At 37.4% G+C, this 19410-nt stretch overlaps 1 protein-coding gene across 1 annotated transcript; it reads left to right on the top strand.

Moving 5' to 3' along the window:
* The first annotated feature begins 1685 nt into the window (after positions 1-1685).
* On the top strand, positions 1686-13118 carry CCDC196 (coiled-coil domain containing 196). Its single transcript, XM_024567445.3, is given in 11 exon segments — positions 1686-1742; positions 1846-1998; positions 3245-3341; positions 4017-4067; positions 5713-5790; positions 5992-6075; positions 6608-6667; positions 7054-7170; positions 7172-7199; positions 12656-12714; positions 12897-13118. Coding segments are annotated over 11 exon segments (885 nt in total). The 5' UTR covers positions 1686-1692; the 3' UTR covers positions 13005-13118.
* Positions 13119-19410: the final 6292 nt, after the last annotated feature.

The raw sequence follows: 19410 nt of genomic DNA on the forward strand, positions 1-19410 counted from the left end.
CAATGTGAATTGTTTGTACTTGGATTGTAATTGGTTATACTTTACCGGATACAGCTGTTCTAATTTAATGTCATATTACACTAGCTATCATACAAAACTTACAAGTGACACACACATGCTTTAGAAGAAGTATTTGTTGATACTGCATAATGAGAAGTTTGGGTCTAGAAGATACTTAGAAGAGAGGTGTATCATATCCAACCCAGGGCAGACCTAGGTTTTGTGGGACCCTGTAGTGTAGATAATTTGGGTGGTTCTCTCTTTCCAAAAAAGAATGCAAAATTATGATTAAAAATGAGGTAAAGGGCCTTTGGTAGAGGTCTGTGAAAATGAAGGGCTCTAAAGCTTAAGCTTCATTAGTTTCATATAAACCAGCTTTTTTATATTTGGCTGATAACTTGGGGCATTAAAAAATCCCCATCCTCAAATGAGCCAAAAATACACTAAAATATGACATGAACCAGGAACATGACATAATACTATATTTCATTCTCATAATACACCTTTTTATTTACCATTCTCATTTTTACTAAAGTAGTCATTGAAGCTCTGAAAATTTAGTAATTTACAGCTCACGGCCTAGAATGAAGATGAGATATAAACCAAGATCTGATAAACTAAATCTTGTGTTATTTCCACTGCAATACTCTGCCTTTAAGGATTCCCAAAAGATAGAGGATTTAAGTTGATTTGGAGACAACATCTAGAAAATGCTTGGAAAAGTCAGTTAATACTTGAAATTACATGACTTAATTCACATCTGAGAACATCACTAAAATTACTCCCCTAAAACTCTGTTTAAAGGGCACGAAGAAACAAATGTATAACTTTCTGGGTTCTCTCCCGCACATTAAGTGCCGTAGATAAAAACAGGAAATCTTAGGGTCTAGGAGAAATGTGGCTCTAACAAGGAGAAGGAAGTGCCGGCAGAATCAGATTCTGGAAGTAAGTCTAGAATTCCAGCCTCTCAGGAAAGAGCCTGGCTGCAGAAGGATATACTGACAGCATGAATCTTCCACAGTTATGTCCTCTTGCTACATGTCCAATATTAGTCTACTTTCCCATCAAGACGTATCATTTAAAAAAATAGGAAAACAGTGTTATTTGCCACATATATAATATTACTCAATATTATACCTATACCTTGTATTTGCCAGTTTGGCCTCTATTTTTTAAAAATATCTTAAAGGTATCCTGCCCTCCTCCTAAGACCCCCAGAAGGTACATAGATGCTTTGTCTTTATCTTTTCTTCACTCACAGAATCCAGCACTGTGCCCTAGAGATAGTAGGCATTGCCATGGAAGATGGTGTTGATGAGTTAGTTCTTATAGGCCACCATTTTCTACCATAATAGGAATTCCATAATATAGATATTTTGTGATTCTATAGTATTCAATCAAAGATTTCAGAATAAAACTTTTGGTGTTGGTTAAAGTTAAGGCGAGAACTTATCAGATGTAACAAATAGTATTTTTAGTCAATAAACTGTCACTAATGCTAGAGTTATTTGAAAGACCTGATGATTCTATCATCGTAGGGCCATTGTGACCTCAAGCTGCAGTTAAAAATCAGTCCAAGGCAACAGGAGTTTCAAGAACATCAGCACAAAAATGATGACAACTGAATGGAACAAAAAGGCACATATTTTCAAAAAGACCTCTTTATCTTAAATGTAGACATTTCCCTTCAAGATGACAAGTAGTTCAAGTTCTCCAGGTTCTCACTTGCCCTCAAAAACAAGGTGAGTCTTTGACAGAAGATGCTAAGTAGTAACTACCCAGGAAGGAAAAGAGGGTCTTTTTGACCCAGACTAAAGGCAGACGTTATGGTGTCTCTTCCCACAGAAGTTCCAAAATAGAGTACAACTACCTGAAGGAATTGAATGAGGACTTAAAACTAAGAAAGCTGGAACTGCTAGAGATGCAAAAACCTCTCGAAAATAAGAACAACCTCTTATTCCAGAAGTTAATGTCGAACTTGGAGGAAAAACAAAGAAGGTAATGGTTCCCTACGGCAGAATTCCTAAAGGGAGAAAGCCTGGAGAACTTAGATCCATAGGATTAGCAATGTTTATTTACATTAAAAAAAAAAAAGGTTTAGACATCCAGCTATAGAACTTGTAATCATAAAGTCAGAATGACATGGAATCTGATCATTTCTTTTAGTAAAATTAAATATGACTCCGCCCTCATCTCGCAGGGTTACAGTAATTGCTCTTTTTCAATAGGGTATCTACCCAAGAAATAGATAAGAGGCTTGAATATCTTTAGCTTATCATGGACACACTGATAGCTCCTTATTCCTGTTTGTGGAATCACTTTAGAATAGATGGCTCTGCTCTTCCCTTGCCAAGCAGTGGAATGGCAATCTTTTCTGAGTCTCTAAGCACGGTAGGCAGCTGAGGTCTTAACACTTCACTAAGTTACTCATGTTCTTGGGACCCGCCAACTCTCTGTTTCCTTTCTAGTCTCGGGCAATCTCATCTTAATAGGACTACTACCTTCATTCTCTACCCTTACCATAAGCATCTCAGGAAGCTCAGATTTTTTGGAAAACAAATACCAGACAGAAAGTTGTGGTCAAGCAAATCCAGAAACTCAGACTTCTCTCAGGGCAAGAGAACACAAAGTCTTGCTTCTCTGCTTATAATTGGAGAGAAAATAGGACAATGAATATAAACATTACTAATCCCATTAAAGGATGTCTTCTCTCACAGGGAAAGACTTGCTATTAATTCAGATGTTGTTAGAAACTTCTTGATGGCTTGATTCTCTGGGGGCTACCATAAAGATGTAAGTCATTTCCCCAACTAACTCAAATGCCTTTATGTGGAAAAGGGAGACGGGGGGGATGGACAGTTACAAAGGTAGGGAGTAATTCTGGGATTTATCCTGAAGACAACATGTTCTTTGACTGACCTCCTTCTTCAAAGGGGCAAAAGTGCTCCTTTCTACCCCACAAGTCATACACCAAAACATCCTTCTGACAGGGTGGAGAGGAGTTTCACTGGCTGTTGAAGACCTAAGTTTTGAGCATTATAGAACACAGAAGTCATTATAGAGCACACAGCTAAGGCAATTAGGAATGGAGCCAACCTGTAAAGGCCTGCTATGTCCAGATGAACTTCCGTAACTGCCATGACTTCAGCCCCCATCTCACTTCCATGGCAGAGTACTGTCTGACTGGTTGCAAAATATTAATATTACTCTTTAGGAAGCGTTATCGTCTCTCTCTTCCTTCTAGTCTGCAGATCATGAGGCAGATCATGGCAGGGAAGGGGAGTGAAGAATCCTCAGTCATGGAGCTCATTAAGGAAGCAGAGGAGATGAAGCGGAGTCTGGTAAGAGGTCGATGGGCACTTCAGGGAATGACCTCGTGAATAGAGGTCAATTCCATTGCTGTTGTCAGGTGTGGAAGGAAAGACAGAATGCTCATCTCTAGTATCCTATGCTTCAACACTTATACCTCCTTGATCTACAAAGTCCAGGATGATCCAAAGGAAGTCAGATACAATGTTGTGTTTGAGTTTTTAAAAAACTTTTCATCTAGTAGGTAATGAAAACAAGCATATTAACCCTTCACATTCCAGGAGTAATAGAAAATACCTACCAAAATAAAATAAATAGTATGCTTTGAAAGAGTCTTATAAGATTTTAAAAAATCAACAATGTAAAAGATCTGAAAACCTAGAAATTAGTAGTCTTAGCTCCACAGAAATTGCCATGTGATAAGAATGTTTTAAATATTATGTGTGAGGAACTCATTTCTATTGATACCATACCATAATCACCATAATTAAAGTTATTCAAAATTGTTATTTTTTTTATTGTTGTCATCATCATCAAACTCATCTCTTATGGTCCTGGGCTAGGCTCATTTATTGCTTTCTTCTGTGCTTGAATATGTCCCTGTACCCCTCTTCCCCTATTACTTAATAATTTCTTCCAATTTCACTTTAATGATGGACAAACACATTTCTGTTTGTTTGATCCCTGCCCCCCCCCGCCCCCAACAGGAAAGGAAAAACAAGATGCTTCGGAAGGAAATGGAGATGCTATGGAACAAGGTGTGCCTCTAGGGATCTCTTGAACGTATTGTCGTACAGACCATGATGCAAAAAGCTTCCCTTTCCTATGGTCCTTGTCCTCATTTTTTTCATGTTCCTACTTACACTCATGCCTCATTCCAATTCATTCTTTGCACAGCAGCCAAAGTGATATTTTTAAAACAATCAAATCATAGCGTTCTTCTTATGAAAACCCTGTACAGATGCTCCTTATTGTGGCATTATCCAGCTCTTGCTTACCTCTCTAGTCTCCTCTCATAGAAGTCCTTCCCTCCCACGCTGGCCTCCTTGTGGTTCCTCAAATATGCCAAGGCTTTTCCTATCTCAAGGCTTTTGTTCTTGCTTTATCCCTGGCCTATAATGGTATTTTCTCAGGGTTGGCTCATTCTCACCCTTCAGGTCTCTGTTTAAATGTCACCTCCTCAGGGAGGCCCTCTTTGTCCACTCTACCAAAAATAGGGCAACTCCTGCCCCCTTCCTTCTACTATACAACTCTGTTCATGTCCTCGATAACATTTTTTATAATGCAACATTATTGTTATTTTATTATTATTAGTTTACTTGTTTCTTGTCTACCACCCCCTCCCTGCAATAGCAGCTCCAGTATCTTGATTGTGTTACCCATCTCTGAATCCCTAGTACATAGGACAATGCTTGGAACACAGTAGACAATCAATAAATGTAAATTGAATGAATGAGTAAGTGAATGAATGAATACCTAATTCAAATTCTCCTATAATTTTGCAATAATTGTTTAAGATAACAATAGCAGGGCCTTTTGCTGGAAAACCAGGCAGGGGTAGAAATTGCTTTGTGGGCTAAGTCCTCTGTATCTGAGTGCTTTTTCAGGCTCTGAGACCAGAAGAGCAGGTTGTGTCTTGTGATAAAAACAGGAGTGTCATATGATTTCTGACTGCTTTTTTTAAATCTCACCTTTCCACAAATAATCAGGATACCATCAAGCCTTGCATCTTATACTGAGATCTGTTCCTAGTTCTCAGTGGCAGCTACAAATCAGTTCTAAGAATTGTCAGAAGTTTTAGTTCCCGACTTCCCGAGTCTTTGTGACAGGAAATGTGCCAGCACAAATCCTCTATCAAAATCCAGCTTTTCCACAGCTCCCAGAAGACTTTTTATAAGGAATGGCCATATGACTTAGCTTGTGATTGACTTTCCCTACACATATTTTTAGACAGTGAGAAATGGAGAAAGCACAGCATGCCTAGTGGTTAAGAACATAGAGAAATCTGGTTCAAATTCCAGCTCTGTGCTTTCTTAGCTGTGTGCCCCCAAACAAGTGACTTAGCCTCTCCAAGTCTCAGATTTCTCATCTGTAAAATGGAAATAAAATAGTCTTGTGAAGTAAAGGAGAATGTTTGTAATGTAGTAGTGTAAGTAAATGGCTTATAGTAGTGACTGGTATATAACAAGGATTCAGTTAATAGTGTTATCATTATAAGGTAAACTCAAGGGACCAAATGGAAGAGCTTGCTCTGTTCTGAATCCCCTTTGCTAGTTCACTTTTCACGTTGGGCCCTGAGCAGTTGCTGAATGGCAGGAACCAAAAGCCTTGACCCATATTGGCTTTCCACTTCCCTTACTAATTCCTGCTCATTTAAAGCTTTGCTAAAATGTCTCTCTACAGACATTCAACACAGAAGAACCTAGTGATCAACAAAAAATACCGCAGATGAAAAACAAAGCAAACCTGAAGGATGAAAAGGCAAGTAGACTTCATGGTATTAGAATTTAAGGATTGCTGATGCCAGAAAACTGGACACTGCCTGTTGACAATCAGGGCTATTTGGGGATGGCAGATAGGTAGGATTTGGGCCTTGAGGATATATTGGATTTACTGTCTGCTAAGACATTGCACTTGTTTCCCGGGACCTCCTATTCCTTTAGCTCTCTTCTTCCACCCTAGGCTCCCCAAACCTCCTCGTCGCCTAGGAAGCCTGAGAATGAATCGGAGACATCATATACAGAGAAAGTAAAGGAGATAAGAAAGGTAATATGAACTTCCTGAATGGCATTGGCTTTTAGAGCTGACAGATTTGATATCTTTGATGTAGCAGTAATATGCCTAAACTATAGTGTGCTCCTGAACGGATGCAAAAATTTATAGAACTGACTCCCTTGCGATATTATATGTGAGTCAAAGTGACACTGCAGTTTCTGGGAAATCATGTTAGCTAGGGCAAAGTGAGAGAAGCTGTGCCAGCAACGACAACGTTGCAATAACTACGTGACATCAAAACACTTGTTAATGTGTTTTTGAACATTTATTTCGAGGTATTATGCTTGTATATAATTTCTCTCAGCCAACTCATCCGTAGAAAATGATCCTATTCATTTAGATTTTAACTTTTGGAGAGTGGGTTGTGCAGGTGAGGCCGATTAATAGGACTGTGAAGTTGAAACCCGACTTATTAGTAAATCTGTGACACCATAATTTTACTATAAAGTCTTTGCAGCATATTGAGAAAACTGATTATTGATCTCAATTTACTTTGTCACCCAGAGGCTCTTTCTTCCACCAGGAAAAGCAACAGAAGAAAATAGAATGGGTCAGGTATCAGGAACAAGCCAACAACCTTCAGGTATTAATATCTTGCCAGGTTAGACTTGGGTTACAATTTCATTCATACAATATAAAGGCTTTTAGTTTCATAAATTAAGCCCAATCCCCTCATCTCAATTACCAATTTCCCTGCTAAAAGAAATATTACATGGGGAGATGGCTGGAGAGAACGGTCTTCAGTTTCACCATGAGTAACTTGGGGTAAATAGCACTTTTTCCTATGGTCTTGATTTTGTCCTCTTTGAAAAGGGAAAAAAAAAAATCACAATACTTCCTCCCCGATATAAAAAAAACTAAGCATGATGGGATCATTTTAAACTTCTGAGTAAAAAGGATTCAGGTGACAGTGGTTTTAGAGAAGCCAATAATAGTATATGAGTAGTTTTGAAAAATGTTCTCTTGTAGAATGACTTTAATGGAAAAGTGATTGAGCTCAGAATTGAAGCCTGGAAGAACTACCAGAAGGCCAATGACCTGATATTATCACTGTACTTACAGCCGAATTTTCAGCCAAAGCAGGCATTTTTTTAATCTTCTTGGATCCCAAGGAGGTAGGTACAGTTTCAAAGATACACAGTTTGAGGTTTTGTTTTGTTTTACATTAGAGATCCCATTACATGTAAAGTGATCAACACAGTATCTGGCACATAGTAAGTTAAATGTTAATAGTGTTATAATAAATGTTATCACTATCATCATTATTATTACTACTCAGAAGCTCTCATAAAAAGGTAAAGATTCCTCTGGAGGAGATGAAATTTTCTTTTGTAATAACTAAGTAATAAATTATGTACTTAACATATACAGTTGATACATAGTTGGCACTTGATAAAATATTAGTTTCCTCCCTGCCCTTCCCCTCTCCCAGGAAGTAAAGTAGTTTGATGTCATGAATCTTATTGGCATAGACTCTGCTACTTCAGAACAGAAGGCCAAGGAGATAGACATCAGACAATGGTTGTATCACCAATCCAGATATCCCCCGGGAGTTTCAGCATTTTCCCCCAAGGAGTTCATGGCATCACTAGAGGAAATCACATAGTTAGCCATAAAAAAGAGAATAAAGGAATGGTTGCTGAGGGACAGGAGAAAAGAGTTCTTGAGTTTTCAGGGATCTACAGATCTGAATGCTGTCTTTTAAAAAAGAAACATAGAGTGAGAAATAATGGCTAAGGCATGACAATATTTTTTTATCAGTATCTGTAATGTGTATCTAATTTTTTCTCAATCATATTCCATATAGGACTTCAACAGTTTACAAAATAACACATAGCATATAGGATTAAATAAATAGATGAATAAATCAATGGAAAAGGAAAATAATTTGAAGACAGATAACTACATGAAAATGCATAATGCAAGTACTACATAGTTGGTAGAGGCAGCCTTCAAACTTAGTTCTGGATTTTCCAGAAAAAGAAATATCAATATATGGGGCCCACAAAATAACAATCACCAATTGGTCACGAGAACCATAGCTTTTGTTGGTACTGAGACCAAAGAGAACTTTCTTTGTAGCTCTTTATCACAGGGACAGGACACTCTCTGTGCATTATAATAGCTAGTGTCCACACACAAATGTGGGACAGCCTGGCCTGCCAGTCGCCACCTTGCCCACCCCGGGCCTCCAGCCACTACCTTGCCTTGAGTCCTCTCCGCCCAGCTGCCCATCTCTGCCCTTTCTACCAGTCTGGATGAATGTTTCTTCTTTAATTCCTTGGTTGTCAGACTTCCATACAGTTTTTCTGTCAGTTCTGGTTGTTTTTTGTTTTTAAATTTGTCATTGTCCTTCTTTGGGTTGTGTGAGGAGACACAGTGTATCTATCTACCTACGTCTCCATCATGGCCAGAAGTCTCCTACAATAGCTAGTGTCCTCAACAATACTTCTAAAATGAATTCAGAATATAAATTTCCTAGGCTATTTCTTATCTGTTACTTGGCACCACCTGATAAAAAATTATTAACTTGAAATTTAAAAAAAGAATGATGAATCAGCTCAAGATGATTTGGTCCAGGTACATAGCACTCTGTTGGTCTGACTTGATCCATAAGTAAAAGTTAGAAAATCTAGAAGACTACACGGACTACCCATCCTTCAGGCAGTGTTCCATGCATATTTTTCATTTAGCTGTTGTTTTGATAAGAATTGGATGCAGAAATTTTGAGGTTTTCTTCTCCAAAAAGAACCTGGAATACAGCCAGAAGTCATTGAGATGCAAATGAAAATGATAGAGGAAAGAAGGGTTATGAGGAAGACCGTTTCATTTAAAATTAGTTGAGGGTCATTTTGAGGGGTCCATAGCATAAGGGGCCAAAATCCTTTTAGTTCCAGATTCAATCAAGCCAAAATTAGTAATGAATGAATGATTCCATTCAACTTGATCATCTCAGATTTTTTTTTTTTTGCTTGCTTGTAAAACTTTGAGTCTTTGAACTTTGAACTAGTACAGATCAACACCCTCTTTTCTCTTTGCTCTTCTTATGCTTCTGGAGAATTGATAGGGCACCAAACTGTTTAGTCACTGCAAGTGACTGTAGCCGGCTCCTGTGTTTTATTGCTTGAGCTTTCATTGAGTTTTAGGCATGGGTTTTGGGCAGTTTCATTTTCTGATACACACATATACAAAATCTTTTGGTTTGCTTGAGCCTAAGTGGGTCTGAAATCTAAGTCTTAGAGGATGGTTATACTGACCTATTTATAACCTAGTGTTTGATTATTCAAAACTAAACAAAGGAAACATCAGTTTTCTGTACGTTAAGATGATTACCGACAGTGATGTAACAGGAGGTAGTTTGCTGCTGCTCAATGTTTCCCAACTTTTGTGTCCCTCAGATTTGCATATTCAATATTTTTTGTTTAGATTGACTTGTTTTAACTTCTTAAGTGCATTACCTGAAAATAGTATTTACATATTACTGCTTTAAGTGAAATTCCGGTGTAGTTATTCATAATAGGAAGTTAACATAATAGGAAGTTTTGTTTTCTGTGTGCTTAATAGTAAGTACACAGAAAACAAAATTTTAATATTCAAACAAGATTTTGAAGCCTGAAGTGTGTTTTATCTTAATTAGGAAATGAGATTAGCAAGATGTAGAGAGTTTTAAAGAAATCCAGCACCAAATTCGGACTTTCTCCTTGATGACATCAAGTTTGAAGAGAATTTAAAAGGGAATAATTTTCCCACTGTGATTTATAGTATGTAGTGCGTCTAGCACCTCCTATTGTATATTTATCTCGGTTGCCACCTAAATCATCTCACCATCAACTTTTAGGAAGTAGTAATTTAATGTGGAAAACACTAGGTTGAGTCATGTATATGAGTTGAAGGCCTTATGCTGAGGCTAACCAGTTAAATAACTTGAGCAAGTCATTTAGTTTCAGTTTTTTCTTTATATAAAACAACCACAATGTATTATACAGCATGTTGAAAACATATGGCTTTGTCTAACCCTCACAACGACTCCATGGGGTAGTTATAGAACAAGAAACAAGTACAGAGAAGTTAGGTTTCTGACTCCATAGCCAAAGCTCATCCCCTAGAATACGCTATAAAATGGCATTATTAAAGTATGTGATTTTGCACGACTCCTCCACTTATCACTTGTTTAATGTATAAATTTCCAAATGAAGAATCATAGATGCTAAGATTTGTTCAGTAATAAAACGGTTCCAAAACAGCTTGACAGATATGTAATTCTGCATTTATCCCAGTAGGTGGCACCAATCACGTCCAGCCGTCTAGTCCACAAATCCTCGTAATTCAGGAAATGCTGTGGGAGCGATTGGCCTTCTGTTTAGGACAATATGTGCTACATTTATATATCAAATGAAAACACACACACACACACAACTATTTATGTTTTGTGCCATGCTCTGTGGCACTGATGTGTATTTCTGGCAGCCCTGAGTAGACCATATTAAACTTGGTATTTGGCTTCACAATCCTTACCTATTATTCTACTCCCTCCATTCCAGAGAACAGCCACTGCCCACTTCCTCCACAATCCCGACTGGGTTTGGGACACTGAATTTAAAAATCAGGCAATTGTACAAGGTGTGGTAAATTTTTGAAGGTTGAGAATTCAGTGCTTAATAGCACTGATAATGTTTCTTCTCTAGTTTCAAAAGAATTGAATTTCACAACCTGTCCTAATGAAAGGTGAATTATAGTTTTGGACATACTTCCCACAAATCAGGGTATTGACCCTTCTGTTCTAGGTATTGCCAAATAGAGAGAACACTTACTCCCACATCAACTGTCCTGCGTGTTGGTTGGCTGCGTCTTAGGGGTGTGACCTATTTGGTTGGCAAAATACAATTCTGTGTTAATAATACTGACTTTGTTACACTTCAAGCAAACACTACTTGCAAATCCCCTTGAAGACCAGGTTACAGTATTACCCTTGCAGGCTAATCTGTTTAGCATACCTCATCACCGATTCTTAGAGAAGAGAAAAACGTTTTTATACCTAGGGTAAAGTCTTTCCTTTTAGTCTTCCCAGAAATGGGTCACATTTGAAGGGATTTACTGCCCCACCAGCGTAAAATTACAATCTGAACCACAGTGTATGGCAGTCCTTCCCTGGCTTCAGTAGAGTTAAGAGAACAGTTTGTGGCCTTTGGCAGTCACCTGTCTTATAGAACACGAAGTAATCTTTAAGTTCAACTGAATTTCCCATCATTCATGCTGGTGTATAAAGAAGAGGTTTATCTTTAGTAATAATAGAAGTGGTGATAAGACATTTGATTCTGACAGCCTTGCTTTATTCTCCTCCACCCCTCTTCAAACTCTTAGCATTTCCTTGAGCTCTTTTCAGAAGCTGAAGGTTGGATGTGAATATTTTGCTATACTTATAAATTCAGATGAAAGTCCAGTGAGGTGGTAAATGAATACTCTTGAGACCTTATTTATTCTATAACTCCCTCTGTTCTGAAAGCAAGTCATTTTTCCAAGCTTTAACCTTTACTTCACTTTAGTATTACTCTTCCTGATGGCTGAAATGCACACCAACAGGTGCTCTTGAAAGGAAAATAGTATTGTCAAACTAAAATGCTGAAAACCCACAGCTAACTTAAGTCTGGGTCCTTGATAACTAGTATTGTTCTCAAACACAGAATTTTTTAAGCTTTGAGGCAACTTGATATCCAAGTTAGGTTTCTGACATTAGTAGATTATAAAGTTAATTTCTAAACTAGGTCATTCTTTCATTTCATATGAAACCCACAGAATTCCAGGGGGATAATCAAAGACCTCTTTCAAAAATATAAATTTTAACAATTTTTTTAAAAAGTAAACTGTACCTGTATTACTATTATTCATTACAATTATTTCAATGAGTGATAATAGATTCAAAACTTTTTTGCATCACACACTCAGGAGAACAGCAGGATGTCTGGGATAGGGTTATCATGTTTAGCAAATAGAGGTGGATGCCCAGTTAAAATTGAGTTTTAGGTAAATTCATTGCCTCCTTTTATTGCCTCCCTTCTCCTGCTCTATCTCAGCCTGTGCCTGTTATTCTCTCTGCCTCCTTTGTCTCCTCCCCACTCCCACCTTTATCTTCAGTTTGTTCTCCACAGTTGGCCATTTTTGTGAAATATATATCTGGGTTATTGGAGGGTGTGAATATACATATATATATATGTGAATTAACATCACATTTCTTCATTTAAAAGTTGTATTAGAACTACATTTTGTAGCCTCTCAAACACAAAATTGTTTGCATGTAATATTCAATGATTTTTTTCCCCTGTGGGACATGAGCTCTCAACAACAAAAGAAGGTTCATCACTCCAACTTTAAATACTGTTTGATAAAGTTATTTTCTAAAACAACAATTAGCAAATCCATATTAATGCTAATACAAGAGTCAGTCCTACAGTCACACAATGATATAATACTGCAATAAGGCTTAATAGCCTTGCCACTCAAAATAAAACTAATTTTTTGATTCATTTGTTTGTTTTTCTCAGAAAGCTCTCATTTTCCCAATGTTTCTCTTCAGGTACTATGGGCACTACAACTATGGGCAGAGCAACGACAGGAAAAAATGAATCTGATGTGGTGAGAACCACTGTCATTTTCAAAATCACTTTAAAGTCTTGAAAAGTTGTAGATTTTTGGAATGCATTTGTTAATGTACATTCTAATTTAATCATTTTAGGAGATTTGCAAAGTAAGCGCCAGGGCACTGGATGTCATAGCTGTATTGTTTTTCTTCTTCTTTTTTTTCTTTCCTGCTTCAGAGAATCCTGGGATCAAAGAGCTATACAGAACAACAAGGAATTAAAGGAAGTCAGTTTGATGATGTAGGAGGGAGGCTCTTCTTCCTGAGGTCACTGCCAGATGAATGAATCTCTGAAGGATTGAAGGTTTTCACTCCATTTGCTTGGACAGATTTAAGGACTAGGCATAGCCATGTGTGTTCATTAAAATCTCTCAGACCTTTGTTTTAGTATTGTTTCCCCTCTCGTTCCCCACCAAAATGGGTGGAAATGCCAGGTAGATGCTCATCTGTATGCACTTTAGGAATTTAGTCCTTTAGGGATTGTAAAACAGCCTCTGATTATTTTGATAGCTTTTGATTTTGAAGTGACTAGATTCAAACCACATTGTATATTAAGACCATAAAAAACTGCTCAACTTCATCTCTGAAATGTTTAATTCTAGGCAAATCCATCACTGGCAAATGAATACAAGTAGGCACAAAATAAGGAAAATTATACTCCATAGGCTCCTCTTACCCTCTCGCCAACCACATCCTACTACCCCGTTGATTCTGCCTCCTAGTTATCTACTCCTTGAACATCTTCTACCCTCCTAGTACTGCTGCTTTATTTCAGGTCCTCTTTCCTGCCTAGGTTACCACAGCCTCTTAATTGGTTCCCCTGCTTCCAGTCCCTCTAATCCATCTTCCACGGCACCACTGAAAGTGCCTTTTCTGAAAAAGAAACGAGATCATGTCACTTCCCACTGACTTTAGTGTGAAGTCCAAACTCATTCACAGACCATATAATAATGATTTGCCTCCTACCTATGTCCCCAGGCTCATTTCCACTATATTCCCCTTCCCCGTATATCCTACATTGAACTCTGCAGAACTATTTGCAGTTCCCCTGATGCATCACGAGTACTATTATCTCCATGCCTACGCACAAAGCTGTTCCTCTGCCTGAAAGAGTCTTCTTTCCTTGTCTGCTTGACCATTGCCTGTTTGTCCTAAGGGTTGAGTTTGGTGCCCATCTTTTATCCCAGTAATTCTCAACCCAAGTTGTGTATTAGAATCTCCTCAGGAGTTTTAAAAATACCAATTTATTGGGCCCCTGTCCAGATCATTTAAATCATGATCTCTGAGGAACAGGGCGAGAGCATCTACATTTTTAAAAAGCTCCCTGGGAAATTCTTAAGTGCATTCTCTAAGGTTTGAGAATCACTGTTCTAGGCTGACTTCTATCACAGTACCTAGTGAACTATATTGCAATTATTTGTTTACCCAGTTATCTCCTTCACCAAATGGTAGGTAGGCTCTTTGAAGCCCAGGACTATGTCTTATTCTTTTCATTTTTTCAAAAAGATTTAATGAATTTATTTTTAGAGAGAGGGAAGGGAGGGAGACAGAGAGGGGGGAAAAACACTGATGTGAAAAAAACATGGATTGGTTGCCTCCCACATGAACCCCCAAAAGGACCAAATCTGCATCCCAGATATGTGCCCTGACCAGGAATCAAACCATCAAACTGGTGACCTTTCACTTTGAAGGACCGACGCCCAACCAAGTGAGTCACACAGGTCAGGGCCATCTTTTCATTTTGACCACCTAAAACAGTGCCTAAGATTTGACAGAGGCTCAGACATTGCGTAATGCCAGAGAAAATTAATTGCAAAGTCCCAGGTTTCTTGACACCCTGTCTTATGTCGATATAATACTACTGGATCATATCGTAGCCCCTGAGACCTTCAGATTTTTTATTTATTCTGCATAGGTGTCATTAAATTTCTATCTCACGTCAGCATGGGGAGAGTTGATTTGTTACAGAACACTTCATAACCTGTGGAATCCCTTTTAAATTCTACTAATGAGCAAAGCAAACCACAATTAAAAATCTTTCTCTCAAAGTCAATTTAAATTTTAAAGGTGTATTTTAAAGTGTATTTTCTTAACGTACTTTTGGACTACAAAAGTTAGTACAAAATGATGAAATTTGGACTTTAGAAGGGACTTCAAATAAGCACAAAGTTTCTTCACAGAAGAGGAAACTGGACTTTAGCTATGTTGAAAGGATACCCAAAGTTCCACAGTCAACAGGGGCTGTTAACAATTAATCTGATTACCACAGCCAATCTAACTCACATTTGCCTCTCTTGACCACAAAAATAACAGGCCTTTCAGCCCTGAGATTATTATATTAGTCTCGTGTTCTACCAGCTGAGTTAGCTGAGAAAGTTAGCAGTCCTGAGAGATTTTCCAAGTCAACTGGATTACACAGAAAAATGAGAACAAAAATGAGGAATATAAAATCTGACTGTACCACTGACTACCTTGAACAAATCATTTAATCTCAGGGCCTTAGATTCCCAATTTAAAAATCAGATTAAAAGATTTTGAATGTTCAAAATCAGTGTTGTTGGTTTTTTACCCCTTCATGGGTTTTCATGAGTATCTGACCTTTATTCCTTATCTTTTGAACTATGTTGCAATTATTTGTTATTGTTAATTATTCATTAACTAAGGCATGAAATAAGCTAGTTTACTTGCTAGCCGAGACTTATAACTTCTTGAAAAATGAGTCATTTACCATCTTCAAAGTATTGAAATTGTATGTTCATTATCAGTCAGGCTTATCACTCTAAATCTTTCAACTTCCTCAAAACACAAAACTGAAATATTGTAGCTTTTAATTCTACCTTGTTTTTAAGACTTAATTTGGACTGTGGTTATTACGTATATGGCAGTGCAAAGTTACCGGATAGGCTGGCTACGCATGGATGTCTGTGATTTGATAAATTCAGTACATGGATCTCTGGTTTGTATGTACAGATTTGTTTGGTTTACTTACCCACCAGATCAGAGATTCATTCAAGCCACTCAAACTCCCAAGAGTTTCACTGACAAACCACATTAATTTAAATCACAGAAAGGGCTGTACTTTCCAATGAGGTTAGAATATGTCTATGTTTAGGGCATCTTGCATCTCAGAATCAAATTACTAGGGAAACTGAATTAGTAGTCAGAAAGTATTGGTGGAATTGAAACATTATGACAGTTTTATTTATACTCGTTATATTCCAATTATGTTTTTCAGAGAATAAAGCTGCTGATACCCTTGCCTGTACTTGGGGACACACTTTTCAATTTTAAGTTCAATTGAGAAAAAACTCTGTCCCATCAGCAATACATTTACAAACCATAATGTTGGGTAGTTTTATTTTTATGGCTTACTTAATTTTATCTTGATTTTCTAGCTATTCACGAAATACTTGCTTACATTTCACCTCCCACAGTTACCTTTTTTCAGTGACCTCAAAATGATTAGTAATGTTTGCATTACACTTCTTGCGTAAATGAAATAAGGCCAATACTTTCATCTTTAGTATAGAATTGCAGGCATCAAAGAGGACAGGTGACAGTATGAAACACTGTGCCTTACACTTTTAGACCGAAGCAGAAAATCCAGCTTTAGTATTGTTTGAATGAACTATGGCTACCTTAGGTGGTATCTACTCTTACAGGCAAAGGCTTCTGCAATCTGTTACATGCCAAGGCAAATTTCTAACGGCCCCTCTGGCACCCTGGGAGGAACCTGCATTGCTAGCAATTCAAAGTCCCCATTGCTTCATACGGTCTGTATTTAGTCATCAAATATTAGGAAATGGGAAGAGAACAAGGTTCAGCATTTGAAAGGGATACTTGATCTGCAACCAATCAATCCTACATGAGATCCACAAGCAGACAAATATGAAATGTAACTATTACAGGATAAAATAAGAATTTTCAGAACAACTGCTTCCTTCACAAATTCATTTATACTTCCTAACATTTACTTAAGGTTCATTTTATGCTAAAACTCTGTATGAACATCCCATGAGTCATATTTTCTCCAATTATTAGTAAACCTGAGAGAATATGAGATTATTTAGGTTAACAAACTACCATATTTTGTCATGTATAATGTGCTCCCATGTATACTGAACACTAACATTTTTGGCCCAAACTTTCAGGGGGAAAAATCAATTATTTATTTACTTACATTTAGATACTTGTTTTTTTGTATTATAAAGGAATTTTAGCATTTATTTTTGAGCATATGGATATCATTATTGCTTTCTAGAATTATACTTTTAATATTTATAGGCATAAATATAAGAAAAACATTTATATGAATACAGAATTAGTACTACCCACATGTAATGTGCATCCTTATTTTTCCCTCAAAAATTTGGGCAAAAAAATGCACATTATACACAGCAAAATATGATAATTTTCTTTGTGTATATTGCTTTTATAGAGACAAAACTAACTTTCTAGGGGAGCTGAGCTTTCAGTTGTTTGATGACCTGGGAACCAATTAATAATATTTAATAAAAACATGGTATTTTTGATTTTTTAAGGAGTTCACATAACTTTAATCCATGCCAGTTAATTTGGAACTGTCTTTCTTTCTTGACTTGTGTGTAATGAACACTAAGTACCGAAGGCCCGGTAAATGAAGCCCTTTTAAGAAATCATGTAGCTTCTGGATACTTAATGTTACTATTCCATTTAACAAACATCAACCTCCTTTCCCTTTTCCAGTAACTCTTTCCTCTTCTAGCAAATTCTGTCCTCCTTCCTTATAGTCTACCCTTTCTTTGAATTAAGGGGGGAGAAATACCACTGATTTCTTTAGAAATTAAAATGTTTTGTTTCTGGTTTTCTTCTTTTACCAGATAAGCAGCCATATAAATACGTGGTGACCTTGTACATTTGTAAATTGTCAGGACACGTATGGAAGAGTTTCTCTATCTTATGAATATTAACATGAGATGATGCGGATGATAGTAAAGGTATAAATTAGAGCCCTCAAAAAAGAATGAAATCTTTAATAATGGTAGAGAGAGATGGGTCTCTGTAAGAGTTGAATTGCCTGCTAACCTGTCGAGGCACCGGCCTTACATACAGTAGCTAGATCCATCTTCCCTTGATCTTAGTTCATCTTGCAGGGGACAGTTATCTCCATCCTCTGAGTGCGCACATGATCAGGGCCAAACCAATCAGAGAATGCCGCTCCTGTTGCCTCAATAAGTGCTTTGGGGATGGGCACATGACCTAAATCTATAGTTCTCAAGATTTTGTCTCAGGACCCCTTTACACTTTAAAAATTACTGAGGACTCCAAAGAGCTTTTGTTTATGTACGTTATATCTATTGATATTTATATAATGTTTTTAAATATAAAAATATGCAAGCACATTCTAGTAGCTATCAGAGTGATGATATTATACATCATATAGCTTCTGGAAAATTCCACTGTATCTAATGAGAAAATGAGAGTGGAAAGACAAATAATACCTTTGTGTTACTGTGAAAATACTTTCGACCTTGAAGATGCCCTGAAAGGATGTTGGGGATGTCCAGTTCCCCCAGAGAGACTCAAAAACTACTGATCTAAATTATAGCCTACAGAAATCAATACCAACTTTGCCATCAAGTACAAGGAGCCAATGTGGGAATTAAGTCAACGAAGAACAAAGCATAGCTGAAAGATGGCATCTCGTTGACATGGTTTCAGATCCTGAAGCTAGCAGACCCTGAAGCTTTACACCTGCTTGGACTTCCTAGCTTCGTGAGCTAATGAATTTCTTTTGTCTTAAACTAGGATCAGTTACTTGGAACCAAAAACATCCTCATTTATCTGAATTTCTGGAAGGGAATCTCAGAGGAAGAGAGTAAGGGTGGAAAAAATACAAAGGATGAAGGCACAACATAATTATTCAAGCAACAATCTGCACAGAACAAAAAGAATATCAAAAATGCAAGGAAAGTTCAAGTTTATTTTAAACATGGAAGACACTGGAAAACATCGTTCTAGTTGTTCCCAAATCAGTGCCATCGAACTCCACAGGCAACTGAGGTGGCTCAGCTTCACTTCACCAGAAGATAATGAGGGCATAGAACTGAAAGCAAAATGTTAATTTCATTAGTAGGAATGAATACATTTATCTCCCTAGACTTCAGAAAATTCTAATCTGGAAAACTACTTCTAGGGGGAAAGCATTAGGCTACTTAGGTCAAATATTAAACATTTGTCTAGCACTCCCTATGGAGTTGCATTTTCTCTAAGAGTGTGTCTAATTTCTAAAACCCAGCTTTTAAAGAAACCTTTGAACCTTCATTTCTGATAGGCTGAATTTTCTGTTTTCATGGCTATACACAGTAACGTAATCTATTAACTGCCCTTACTGGGTTTGAACAGTGACCCTCAAAATTTCACACCCACCCAGAACCTCAGACTGTGACCTATTTGGAATAGGGTCTCTGTAGATGTAATTAGTTAAATGAGGTCATACTGGATTACTGTGGTCCCTAAATCCAGTGACTAGTATCCTTATAAGAAGGGCACATGAAAACACATACAGAGAAGCTCATGTGAAGATGGAAGCTAAGACTGGAGTGACAGAGCTACAAGCCAAGGATTGCTGACACCAGAACCTACCACCAGACAAAGAATTCTTCCCTGGGGCCTCCAGAGGGACCATGGCTTTGTGATACCTTGATTTTAAA

The sequence above is a fragment of the Desmodus rotundus genome, chromosome 7 (assembly GCF_022682495.2).
Source record: "Desmodus rotundus isolate HL8 chromosome 7, HLdesRot8A.1, whole genome shotgun sequence".
Classification (NCBI taxonomy): Eukaryota; Metazoa; Chordata; class Mammalia; order Chiroptera; family Phyllostomidae; genus Desmodus; species Desmodus rotundus.